Below are 13,374 nucleotides of genomic sequence, written 5' to 3' on the forward strand. Positions count from 1 at the left end.
TTATTATAATTATATTGAGTGAAGGAGCAAATTTAGTCATCAATTATCTTTTAAGGATCACTGAATAATCTATACTATTAAATGATACAAACTAAATCACAAACTTACAAAATAGTAGCACCTAGCACCAATCGTTTATTTTGACCAAACAGACGCCTGTTGACCAATTATTTGCCCGAATGACAAGCCATCAGTTCTTCCCCTCTTTCTTCTGATCCCATTTCATTCAGGAATTTTGCTTCGAGCCTTACAACCTTTCTTCCCTCTCCGATCATTCTATCTTTGATTCATGGCAACCTATCGCTGATGCCCACCGAAAGACTATAGATGTTGATGTTCACGGCAAGGATGACGATGATTTTGAGTTCTGCTATGGATTCTCCCCTTGCTTTTATGCTTAACTTGCCACCGCTAGATCGTTCAACTCCTCATCCTTATCCTCAATCCCTTAAACCTCATGGAGCTTCTTCCTCGCTTGATCATGGAGTTTAGTGAGTTAGGAAGAAGGAGCTAGTTGATGATGATGATTAGAGCTAGCAACATCGTGTTGCCTAAGCTTAGTCGTCATCCCCAACCTCCTTTATTCTTTACTAAGAAGTAGTTCTGCATGTTTATTATTAGAATTCCAATAGTGATTAATGATTGAAAGCCAATGTTTAAAGCTCCTCTGTATTTGTATGGTGCCATCTCTCAGAGAAAGTGGCACAAGCTAAAAAAAAAGAAGATGCAAAAAAAAAAGAAGGAAATAATAAACAAATCATTGAATTCATACACATGGAAAAATTTGAAAGGAACAGAGGGTGCTATTGACTCAAAGCTATAGATGGGATTTATCCTGAGGCAAGCTTTGAAAATTAAACCTAAACAATTGGGGAGAGATAAGAAGGAAGACACTCATCTCATATTCATGCACATACTCTACTTTTCTTGTAGAAACTCCTATTTAATATGACTTTTCTTTCAATTCTTGAAGGAACACTCACTCTACAAGTTGTAACTTTAGAAATAGAGCCATTCAAAAGGAACGCTACAAGAAAAGAAAGAATAAACAAATGAACACCGAGAATTCAACAGTAAGGCAATCACCTTCTCTGGTAGACGATATCATGAAAAGACAGAGCCACAACATCTAGACCGATTGCAAATGAAAGAAGGGGGGAGATGAACGAAGGTGAAGAGGCTGATGTAATGACGGGCCCACCGTTAAAAATAAACAGAAATTGGTAAGAAATAGACGGTAAGCTGTGGATGCATACGTTATAGTTGATGATTTATTTTATCCCACTTAATAGTATAGGTTATTCAATGATCCTTAAAAAATAATTAATGGCTACATTTGCACTTTTATTTTAATTATATTTGTATTATGAAAGTCAATTTGTATTATAAAAATTGTTTGGATTAAGTATAATGAAAAGCATTTTAAATGTATAATTATCAAAAGGATATTGATTTTTATGATTTATAATTTCTATTATACCAATACTTTATATTAAAAATATTTGAAAAATATATACAATAAAAATTATAAATAACATAAAATTCAATATATTAAATAATAAGGATAAAAAATTACAAAAATTGATATATTTAACAAAAATTATATAAATAATCAATTACATTAATACTCATAATTAATTGAAAAAATTAGGGGTAGCATGATAATATAAAAAATATCTATATTTCTTAACTCTTTCATTGATACCCCAACATTCAAGTGCACATTTCTTTTTTAATTGGCCAACTAAAAATTCTTATTTCAAAAGCTCTCTCGAGTCATCTTGAGCAAATATATTTTAATCACTTTGTCAAAATATTTTTAAAATGTGATTTTATTAAAAAATTTGTCCAAAAAACTTTTAACTTTTAGAAAGTTGCAAAAATGCTTTCTAAAAATAAAAGAAAAATTAGTTACCCAAATACATCCATTATCCATGTGAACGGTTAGCAATATCAAAATTCAATTCATTGTTAATGTTTGTTTCATCCAGAAGTGAGAATAAATTAGGCCTTTAATAAAGACTTGCAGCTTAACATACCTTAGGCCTATCCTAACTTATTCGTTAAATAGATTCAAATCAGGTTCAAGCTTTTAATTAGGCTCATTTAATTAAATAGGTTAGACTTATTTTTTCAAAGCCTGGCTTATAAGCCTAACAGACTAGTATAATCTCACACGTGCATGTGCGTGCACATGTATATATTTAGTAATATATTTCACTAACACATCAATTTCATCATTTGATTTTTAATCAATATATTTTTTATCTCTAATCATATTTTCAATCATATTGAACTTATATAATAATTTTAATATCGTTACTTTCTTGATATAATGTGTTATAGTTAGAAAGTCATTTCAGTTATTATATATTATATATTATAATTGATAATATTATATATTATATATTATATATTATAATAGTATTAAAGTATATTTGAGAAGTTGAAGACTAAAATGCAAACGTATTTAAAATGTTTACTTTTAAACAAACTTTTAAATAAATTTTTAGGTTGGACCAAATTTTAGGTAGGCTTGAGCTCGAGTTATAAAAAAGTTTTATATAGGCAACTCGATCTAGTTTATTTTCACCCCAGTTTCATTCACTTGTTTATGAAAACATAATATAAACATGTTCATAAATTATGATTATGAATACTCCAATTTCAAGTTGTTATAGATTTCAATACACACACATTAAACATATTCATATTGTTTGATGTATTAATATATCTAGTAGCAAAGCCTAGACATGGAGTTAGGAGGTGCAAAATAATATAATTTTAAAATTAATAATTTTTTTAAAAAATAATAATCACACTAAGACTAAAATTGTAATAATATAGGTAAATGACTATCACTTTTTCTTAGAAAATTATATTGAATGTGTTAATATAGTCTCTTATGCAAATATATCTTCCTTATATTTTATTTTAATCATTAAAATATTAAGTATCTAATAAGCTTTTAAACATACATATTTTTTATTTAGCTTAAAAGGTGTAAAATATCAAGAATTTGGGGTGTAAAGTTGCAAAATTTACACACCCTACTTGTAATTTTTTTTTCAAAGTGAGGGGTGCATTTGCCCACCCCCATGATCAAGTGACTCCACCATTGAATATATTTGAATATATCAAAACTTTTTAATTAATAATATTTTTAAAAGTTTGATAAATTATAGAGTATAATAATATTATATAATTCATGTAACCGAACTTACATAATAAAATAATACTTGTTGTCGTTGTTATATTAATATATCAAGTATCTATTAGCAGACTTTAGTTGCTATAACTGAGATCACAGAACAAAAGAAGAAAAGGAACACAGAATTCTTTTCAAAATATATTTAAATAAATTTCCCTCCAACCATCAATCAATTTTCAATAAAAGTTTCAAAGTAAATCCCCAGAAAACTCATTTTTTGGCTGAATCAATTTTGCAAGAGTTTATCCAAATCCAAATTCTTAAACGAAGATGTAAAGCGGAGAGGGAGAAGTATTTCTAAAATGAAGTATACGAACGAGAAGTTAAAAAAAAAAAAAAACCTAAAAATGCGAAGGAAGGGTTTTAGATTTTTTTTTTTTTGGTTGGATCAGAGGATTTTATATTATTATTTTAAGGAAAACCAAAAACAAAAACAAAAACCCGGGAAGAAGGGGCTTTGCTTTAGCTTCACCTCGCATGAAAATTGAGTCAACATGTGGCGCTGCAAAACAACTTGGCTCCGTCGGTTTTCGACGGCTGTGCGGCGGCATGTGGAGGACGAAGGTGACTGGTCTTACTCATCCGAGTGGTGGGGCGAGGAATCCCGGGGTCAAACCATTCTTCGAGCAACTTCCGGCAAAGGAAACGGAGTCGTTTCGGTCCTTGCCTACCCCTCTTCCAGACCTGTGAGTGTCTCTCTTCCTCATTCACCCTCTATGTTATGTGTGTGCCTTACTGACCTTGAAATATATGCGTGTCTTTGAGTAATTGTTCTTTTGATGTAAGAAATTGGATTTTACTGGTATTTAATGTCGACGTCTATTTGGGTTCCCGTAGATAACACCCAACGAATCCACCCCATGCCTGCCCTTTCCTTGCGTCGATCCTGAATCCATGTCAAAGCCCTATTCATTTGATGTGATCCTGGAACTTTGAAGTTCATCATTCTCTGAAACTTGTGCGAAAAAGACTGTGGCATACATGAGATTCTATGTTTTACTTTACTGACTATATAGACTCTACAATTTTACTGTATTTTGATTTCTAATTATCTTTTGATGAGAATTTCGGGGGGAAATGCGAATTTAGCTGGAAGATTTGTCTTGCTGGTATCTAAGTTGTTGCCGCAACAATATTTTCAGATTTACTGTTTTGGTTGAATTTACTTGAAATTTTATTGTAATATGATTTGTAAAACATGTGAAATTCGATGATTTTGTTTTTCTTCATGCTAGATTGGGCGCGAAGAAAAATGTGTTGGTTAAAACTTCGAGTGACTGCTGCTTTGATTAAGAAATGTGCGTTAATAAGCTATCTTGGTTTGGTCCTTCAATATTAAGCTATGAGAAGTGAGAAACACTCAGAGGCTTCTACTATCCCTTGTTCTATCTTCCAACATAACGAAGTTACATATATGTGCCCATCATACTTGAATGCTGGATATTATTCAGAGAAAATGAAAGCTATTATTTGTACAAACACACACTGTTTCCCTTGCAATTTCTAGTCCCTCTCCTTCTTATTTTGGGGTTAACATCTAGCTCCACCTTTCTTTTTTGGCAAACCGCAACATTGTGGTTCCTGATTTATTATTCAATGTGTTGCACTACTTTCATTTATCACTTTCCTGTTTCGATATCAATTGCATCTGCATCACATGCTTCAACAAGAAACTTGAATTACTTTGTACAGAGTAAAGTCTTCTGGTCAGAAATAGAAAGTTGGCTGAAGTGTAGGTATGAGGGTATACACCCAGCTATTGACTGTCGACAACATTTAAGGATACTAGGATATCAGTGGAGGGTTCTTCGTTTCAATGATGATACTCGCCAAAGTGCTGTAAAAGTAATGGCAGCTTACCAGGAAACGAAGCCAGATTCCATCTATCTTATGCAGCAACCACATTGTTTGGCTGTTCCATGTATGTTATTAACCTTTGTCTTATCCAAGAAAAAATAAACAATGAAGATATATGTCATTTGTTGACATCTTCTAGGATTAAAATCAAATTAACAGATTTGACGCTCAATTATCTAACCGTAGCAATCTGATATGGTCACTAGGAAAGGACTTTGATCACCAAAGTAAATATTATCCCCACAGAGAAGTCTTCTTCAGTTCCCATGTTAGTTTGTGTCAGTGGGAATTTTCTAGATATTTAATACATGTTTTCCGTTGGCTGTCTCCAGCATGCAAGTTGGGGAAAACTGATTTTCTTGTGCCTAGTTGATTTATTCAGCTTCTGTCTGCTTTGTGTGCTATTAAAAATTTACTTGCTTTTGCAATTCCTTGAAATAGATTAATTTTGAATCTCTCCTTTGTGCTCTATTGATATCTATTCTGTGAAAAATGCAGAGAGGGATGGAGCTTAAAAAAAAGTAGTGCACAAAATTTTGGTGTTTTGTACCCTTTAATGTAGTCTTTATGGTCACTATTTAACTTTGTTGCCATTGCCGTTTTTTGGCAGGCTATGATTTTTTTTTTTTTTGTATTTTCTGATCCTCTCCATCCTAGGATGAATCTTTCAATTCTATTTCAATCAAATACAAAGCTCTATTTTTTGAGTAAGAATACAGACCCTTATTTTGATTTGCTGTGTTGTCTTGCAGATCTGAGGAGTATGGTATCAGTTGGGCTGGCTGCTATAGCATCATGTAATTATGACATTGTCAGTGCACTACAGGGAAAGAAACCCATGCACATTTTATGCATCGGGCATGGTGGTGGAAGTTTACCACTTTTTTTGGCTAGTAAAATTCAAGGTGAACATTGTTGAACTCACATGTTTTCTATTGGCTTGTAGCAGCAGCATCTTGGCATCTCTGTTTAGCAATTGTATTTAATGGGAATCCCTTACATAACTTATTTTCATTCCTTTCTGGAAATTTCTTTATCATAGGAAAAATTTACATGCTATAACACATAACAAAAAGAGAAGAGAAGGCAAAAAAAAGGACAGAGTAGGAAGGATTCTTTTAACGAATGGAGGATGATTTATATGCAGTAAGCCTTAGAAAGGCAATCTAGCGACAATATGATCGGAATTAAACGGGCAAGAGGAGACATACGTCATAGCATTAGCCTGTATTGAATTGGTTGTTGCGACTTAAACAGATGCATATTTATCAAGCCCTTCATGGAATTGTTTTTTAGCAATTTCTTTCTCTCTACCCCTTGCTCTTTTGTCTCTTGCACAGATTAATTCTTTTGTGTATGCAAGCTGATAGAGCTCATGATTTTACTAAGACCTATAAGAGGAAATCAATGAAGGCAATGAGCTTAGAAGATAACATTATTGTTGGTTCAGATGTTTGCCCTCTGGATGCTGGTTATAAGGAAAAGTAATTGATGGTCTAGTGATGTGTTAGTCTTCTAGGGGTAAGGGTTGTGTCAGAGTCACTTTTTGGGTCTTTAAATCTTCCTCCTTGCCTAGAGAGAGGGTGTGGATTATTTGGAATATTGAGAGTGGTGAGGAGAGCTTTGGCCTCTCGAATGCCAGGTTGGGGGTGGAGGAAGTCATCTTTCTTCATCATTTTATCTTCTGCTTAGCGTATGTTTGTAAGTGGGTGACTTATATTTTGTGATTGTTGTTTGGTGGAGTGTATTTTTTGTGCTGTTTCTGTTTCAGTACGCTATAATTTTCAGTTCCTTATTTCGCTGTAATCCAACTTTGCTATTCGGTAATAGTAATTTTCAGTCCCCATTTGTGTTGTAGTTTCTGGTTTATGCTTGTTTAAAGCTTATTAGAATAGAGGGTTCCATCACAAGCTTAGAGAAGTCTAATGTTTCTCCTTCTACCGCATGCTTTTGGCAAATTTTCCAGTGTTTTTTCTGCTATGCTTACATTGGCAAATTTTAAACACTACCTGATCCATGTGCACCTTGCTTGAATTTTCCAGGTGCCGTTATTCACATTGCTGAAATTGACCCCCTTGTCATCTCAGCTTCAGTCCGAGCTATGGGTTTTCCAGCTTTCTCAGTCGTGACGCAATCAGCTGACCGGGTTGCAAAGCCTAACCTTATAGATGAAGTTATGTGGAAAGGCATCCATGAGAGGCTTTACCTCTACGAAGCAGATGCTGAGAAATTTATCATCGATAATACTAATACATATGATATGGTCTTCATTGATGCTTATGATGGTGATGATGTCTTTCCTTACAAGTTATGGGACTCAGGGTCTCCATTTCTTAAAGCACTTAGCAGCCGACTTCATCCTGAACATGGTACTGTTATCGTGAATCTGCATTCAGACATTGGTGTATCAAACCTTGGTGGATCTGTTCCTTGGGTTGATGAGCCAATTTTACCTATGGGAAAGTATGTAACTCGAGTTTGCCGAGCATACAAGGATGTGCTTTTGGGAACTGGAAACCCGTGTGGAGGGAGAAAAGATTCTGGTCTTGCTTTTGCTGTTGCTGTTCCATGGGTCCTGAATACGTCTGTGGTTGTATGTAGAGGATTTAGAGTCAACGTTGACTATAATCACAAGGATTTGGTAGTACGTACTCTTATTAACAAATCCCTTGAAGTTGAACAAATCATGAACTTGCCGTTCTCATGCGCAGAATACATAAGGAGGGATTTTGTTCTCGTTGAATAATGACTAGTTTGTGCAAAGCAATGGGTCATTTTCTCGATGTCTCCATCGTGCCATCAGCCGGGGGCGGAACCAGCGGTAACATTGTAGGGGGAGGAGGCGGGATTTAAATTAATATAGAGTAACTAATTTTTATTTTTAAATATTTCTTTTAAATGATTTGTACAAATAATTTTATAACTTACAAAATCATCGGATTAAAAATTGTGTGTGACTATATAAAATTTTAAAAAAATATTTCAAACTGCAAAGTGACATCACAAATCTATATATTATTTTTAACAAAAGATTACATGGTTTAGATGTTCGAAATAATTTTAAATAAAATTATATACAAAATTAATAATCAGTAAATAACTATTTAATTGAAAAAAAATCATGTCTATAATATTAATATTAACAATTACTTTTATTTTTAGAGGCGGAGATTTAATAAATAACCAAAATATTTTTATAAAGTGGAAAGTTATGTATTGTATTTATGTTTAAACATATGAATAAGAAATTATGTATTCTACCAAACATAATTATGTACAAATAGGAGATAGGAAGGTTCGGTCATCTATATATAATAGTGAAATCCATTGCCATTGAGAGGGACCCAATTCTATGCCACTACACTCCATTACTTGCTAGAACCACTGTTTGCTATAACTTTTGATGTACATTTTAGGTTTCTCCTCCTCCTCCTCCTCCTCCTCCTCTCTCTCTCTCTCTCAACAGCAAGGAGGCAAGGTCTTCATAAAATAGGTAGATGGCTGCCCTGTTTCATATGACCATTAACCAAATCCTGATTCTCTGGACTCCTACAATCACGGAGTGATTGTGATTGGCGCTCCCTTCCAAGTCATACACATTAGGAGTATGGATTCTTTGGCAGAACGAAATGCAATGTATAAAAGATAAATATATCAGATTAGTTATTAATAAAACTATAGACTTTTCATATGGGAACTTTATATTGTAGAGATGGTGGCAGTGCACCGGTGACATTCTCGGAGGACACATTGGGGCAAAGCAGCAATTCTCCCACACCAAGCTAGTGAAGTGCACTGCCCTCCGTCCCTCCCTCCTCCTTACACATCTTTTCCACCAGCAACCGTTGCATCTTCGCACCTCTCCTTATGTCCATCATCAATCTTCCTTTGCCTTGTGTTCACGGGGTTTTGTGACAGACAAAATCATTTTCTTTTTTACGATATTTCATCTATCGAGATGGACCGAGAGCAGCAGCTCAATGACCTCGAGTCGCAGCAGGGGACTCTGCTCGGAACACCATCGGCACCGGCTCTCAAGTGAAGTCTTCGGTCGGCACTCAGACTGGCGAACTTCTACTCTTATTTCTCGGAGGACTCCGGTTTCTGTTGGTCTTTATCAGGTGGTAGGTTTGAACAAATATGCCGTTGGTTTTGAAATATCGTTTAGGGGCTTGAGAGTTGAATTTTTGGAATGCCGATTATGATGTTTCATACTGGGTTAGAATTCTATGCTTAATGTCTAATTTCACAATACAAATCCGTGCACGAAAATATCCAAAATTTGGAAGTGTTATCATTGGCTTGAGCCTCGTTTTTTACGTACATGAATTTGAAGTTTTAATGCTTATTGTGCAGGAGTTCTGTTTTCTGAACTCTAAGGAATTTGATCGCAGAATGAAAAAGGAACATGAGAAATAATGTGAATGAAAATGATATTGGTATCTTTAAATAAAAGAAAATAATCAATAGGGATAAATACCATCGAACAGAAAAGATAATACGTCGCATATTGCTGAGAATATGAAATCCTATCTGTTACTGCCATTGATATTCGGTAATCGAGTCTTTTTCCCTGTTTGGTTTCTTCGCTAGGGGAGGAACAACTGCTGTAGATATCTTCTTATCCGCGTGCGTGTCTCTGCCGTTGTAGTCATATGCTAGCATCCCATGAGAAGAGGGTCTGGATTCAACGCTGCAAGAAGATAAACGCTAGTTACGGGATTGTGAAAATTTTTTCCCCAATTACAGGGATAGAGGATCTTGATTGAACTATTATTGCCTGTTTATATGCTGTGTTTCTAATCAAGTGTTGTGTGAAGTATGGCATCTCCCTTCCTTTATACTATGAATACATAATAGGAAATTGACGTGTGTTGGCAGTAAGAATTTAAGAATTAGTATAATAAAGCTTTATCCTTGGCCTTTTCTTAACAGTTATGCTACTCTGTGTTCTCACATGCTTTTCACTTGTCTTTGGCTCGGTTCTACAACAACGTTTCCCGTATTTGCACGTAGCTGAAGATTAAAAATTTTCACTGTCCTTGTCAAGTATGGAGCTTAGGAATTGAACAAATAGAGAAGAGGCAGTTCGTAAATGACAAGAGTGAACGGGAGAAATTGGGGCACCATGCTTTTAAGTGTGCCAAATTACCTATTGACTGATCGTGTTTTTGGTTCTTAGAGCTTTGTTGAAGACGAAGATGAGCAGGATTTAACATCTAGGAAGCTTCGTTTGATTAAAATTGGCGCACAGGATTTGATCGTATGAGGATAACATAGATTGAAGCATCTCATTTTGCTGAGCTAGGAGTGATGCTGGGCTTTGCCAAGGCGCCTTTACAGATTAGGACATTTTGTAATGAATTTTCTCATTCTGCCCCTGACTCCTAAAGATGCCGTGAAAGAAAGCCACTTGATCATTTACCAAACATGATATTAAAAAAATGCGTTTTTTTCTTACTCCCCCCCACCCTTTCCCCTCAAATCATGATTTTCTTCTACAAATTTTCTATTTTAATCTGAAAAGCAGCTTCATTGGCTAGAGTGAAATCTAAAACATAAGAGTCGAGTTTTTGACCTCTATTGATTTGACATCAAACACAACGATACCTATATCATGGAATAATATATACAAAGCTTGATTTTATTTTAAACGATAGTCTACTATCATTTAATAGAGCTAGCAATTAGGGTTGGGGGTTAAATGAGTTAGTTTTATGAAGTCTGATTATATCTTAGGATTTCATTTTGATCAGCCCGACCTTAACCTTCAAGGTCTTAATTTTTTTTATTTTTCAATTTAAAAATTAAAAAAACATATGTAAAATTTCAAAAAAATTTCTATGTAAAACATTAAGTCTAAAAAAATTAAGTTAATAAATACACAAGAAATTTAAGTCTAATGAAAAACAACATCACAAAATCAACATCAATAATAATTAGATTTTGCTAGCACTATTAACTAAATCTTAATGATTTTTATTATCATCACTATTAGTATAATTTTATACTTCTTCATGTGGAGCCTCATCAGTGGCAAATATATTAAAGTTTTAATATATTCTTTCTTCATCCTCATGTAATGAGGTTATGGTTTTAAAATTAATGTAATATTTAAATTTTTTAATATTAAAATTTAAAAAGATTGGCCCTTTTATTTTAAAACTTACAAAGGCCCTTTTAAATTCGAATTGTTAGTTTATACTCTAAAATAGCAATCTGATCTTAAATTTTTTAAGCTTAAAAGGATTGGCTCAATGAATTTGACTTTAATTAATGACTCTATCATCTAACATGCGTAAAAATACTCAGACCATAGTTAAATTGTCAAAAAGATAATCAAAATATTTAAAGATGTCAACGTTGTAAGCTGGGGACGAAAGACTGTCTGCACGCGTATGTTTGGATTAAAGATGATATAGAAAGATTACTTGAGGTGGCGGCTATTGACAATTCGAGAAGGAAGAGGCTAAAAGTGGAACCAGAAAGGCAGAAATAAAAAGGCAAAGTTCCGTTGCCGGGAATCGAACCCGGGTCTCTCGGGTGAGAGCCGAGTATCCTAACCAACTAGACTACAACGGAGATTGATCTTCTTTGCTGTATATTTTATTAAATTAATATAACCTTCCAGATCTCTATTTATTTTTTGTTTTTGTTTTTGACTAGCGCAATTAAAGTTTAGTAACCTCTTGCATTTCAGCTCCACATAATACACGAAATCTGTAAAGCTCTTGTACTCATAAGCCATAGATAATGTGACTGAATTCTAATTTTATGGAAAGCACGAGACATGCATCTAATTAATTACTAATTCTTGCTCCCTTCCTTTAAAATATATACATTTTTTAACTAAATTTAATTTAAAATATAAGTAACTTAGTATGTGTGAAGTTTTTTTATTTTACCTTTTATATTTATTAACTTAGATCTTTGAGTAAATTTATCTAGTATGAAATGTATTGATAATAGGGGCTCAAGGTAAAAAGAAAAAACAAAATATATTTTTATAATAATAAAAAATTTATTAATATATGAATTTCTTAAAAAAATTATTTATATTTTTAACGGAAGGAAAGGTGACTCAAGTTAACTATATTAGTTGTCTAACAGGACTATTTTGAGGTTCCTACATTCGAAACCGGGAGCCTAGCTAGAAAAGAAATATACCAAAAGACTTGGGTCGGCAATATCATGTCCCACCAACTTACTTAATGTCTAATTTCAACCCAAGCAACGTCTAAACTCCAAAGAGGAAAGAAAAGGAATAAAAATAAAAAAAATGATAATTAAAATCTTATAAAAACATTAATAATAATTATACATTTTAAATTATTAAAGTTTCAATAATATATTATAGTCTTTACTTTCAATTAAAAAAATATAAATAGTCAGTTAAAAAATTGATAAAATATATTTAAAATTATTCACAATGTTAGTTAAAAATTTACGAAAATCAATTATAATTCTTGATTTTATATTGTCAATATATAGATAATCACTTGAAAAATAAAAAAAATATAATTAAAATTATTTATAAAGTTAGTTAAAAATTTATGAAAGTTAATTGTAAATTGCAAACCAATTACTAGAATTTTTTTTTTGCTGTCAATATATAAATAAATTATTTAAAAAATTTATTAAATACAATTAAAATTATTTATAATATCAGTTGAGAATTAACAAAAGTCAGTCATACTTATAATTTTTTACTATCATTTGAAAAATCAATAAAAAAATAGTTAAAATTTATAAAAGTTTATTATAAATATTAAAACAATACAAAAAATAATTTATGAAAATAAGGGTGATTTGGCATTAGAATTTTAATAATTTAGAGTGTATAATTATTATTAACCTTTTTATGCAATCCCTAATTGTCGTTTTCCCTAAAAACAACCTCAATCACCATCATTCATCATTCGCTCGAAGCTTTTCCCAAATACAAGAAAAGCCATTTCTCACGTGTGAATAGGGAATCAGAAGATAAAGTCCATTATACAATCAAAGCTCACGAAAATACCAGACACTTCCCTTGTTTTCATGGATTCTGGGATTCATTCCAGAAAATACTCAGAAGTGGCTTTTCCTTTTTCCCCCTATTTTCCTGCAAAACTAAAAGGGATAATAAAAGAGAGAGGCTACTTTCAATTAACAGATTAAACCAGTCATAGCTGTACAGCTATTTGAATCAAAGTAGTCAGTTTCACTTGAACTTTTTATTTATCAAACTAGACATCTCTGAAAAATGCAGCAATCCGTTCATTAATTAGAGACATTCGTAGCAGATACAATACAACATACAACTC

The 13,374-nt window shown here is 32.9% G+C and overlaps 1 protein-coding gene and 1 non-coding gene across 2 annotated transcripts; one reads left to right on the forward strand and one right to left on the reverse strand.

Moving 5' to 3' along the window:
- Nucleotides 1–3,650: 3,650 nt before the first annotated feature.
- On the forward strand, nucleotides 3,651–7,986 carry LOC129309546 (uncharacterized). The gene is made up of 4 exons (XM_054951155.1): nucleotides 3,651–3,897; nucleotides 4,904–5,132; nucleotides 5,821–5,973; nucleotides 7,111–7,986. Exons 1-4 carry the CDS (start codon nucleotides 3,706–3,708, stop codon nucleotides 7,812–7,814), a joined length of 1,278 nt encoding a protein of 425 aa, XP_054807130.1. The 5' UTR covers nucleotides 3,651–3,705; the 3' UTR covers nucleotides 7,815–7,986.
- Nucleotides 7,987–11,577: 3,591 nt separating this feature from the next.
- TRNAE-CUC (transfer RNA glutamic acid (anticodon CUC)) lies at nucleotides 11,578–11,650 on the reverse strand. The gene has a single exon. It is a non-coding gene; the product is annotated as a tRNA-Glu (tRNA).
- Nucleotides 11,651–13,374: the final 1,724 nt, after the last annotated feature.

Source organism: Prosopis cineraria, unplaced genomic scaffold (assembly GCF_029017545.1).
Source record: "Prosopis cineraria cultivar Desert tree isolate PC_DT_omini unplaced genomic scaffold, ASM2901754v1 PC4, whole genome shotgun sequence".
NCBI classification, from domain to species: domain Eukaryota; kingdom Viridiplantae; phylum Streptophyta; class Magnoliopsida; order Fabales; family Fabaceae; genus Prosopis; species Prosopis cineraria.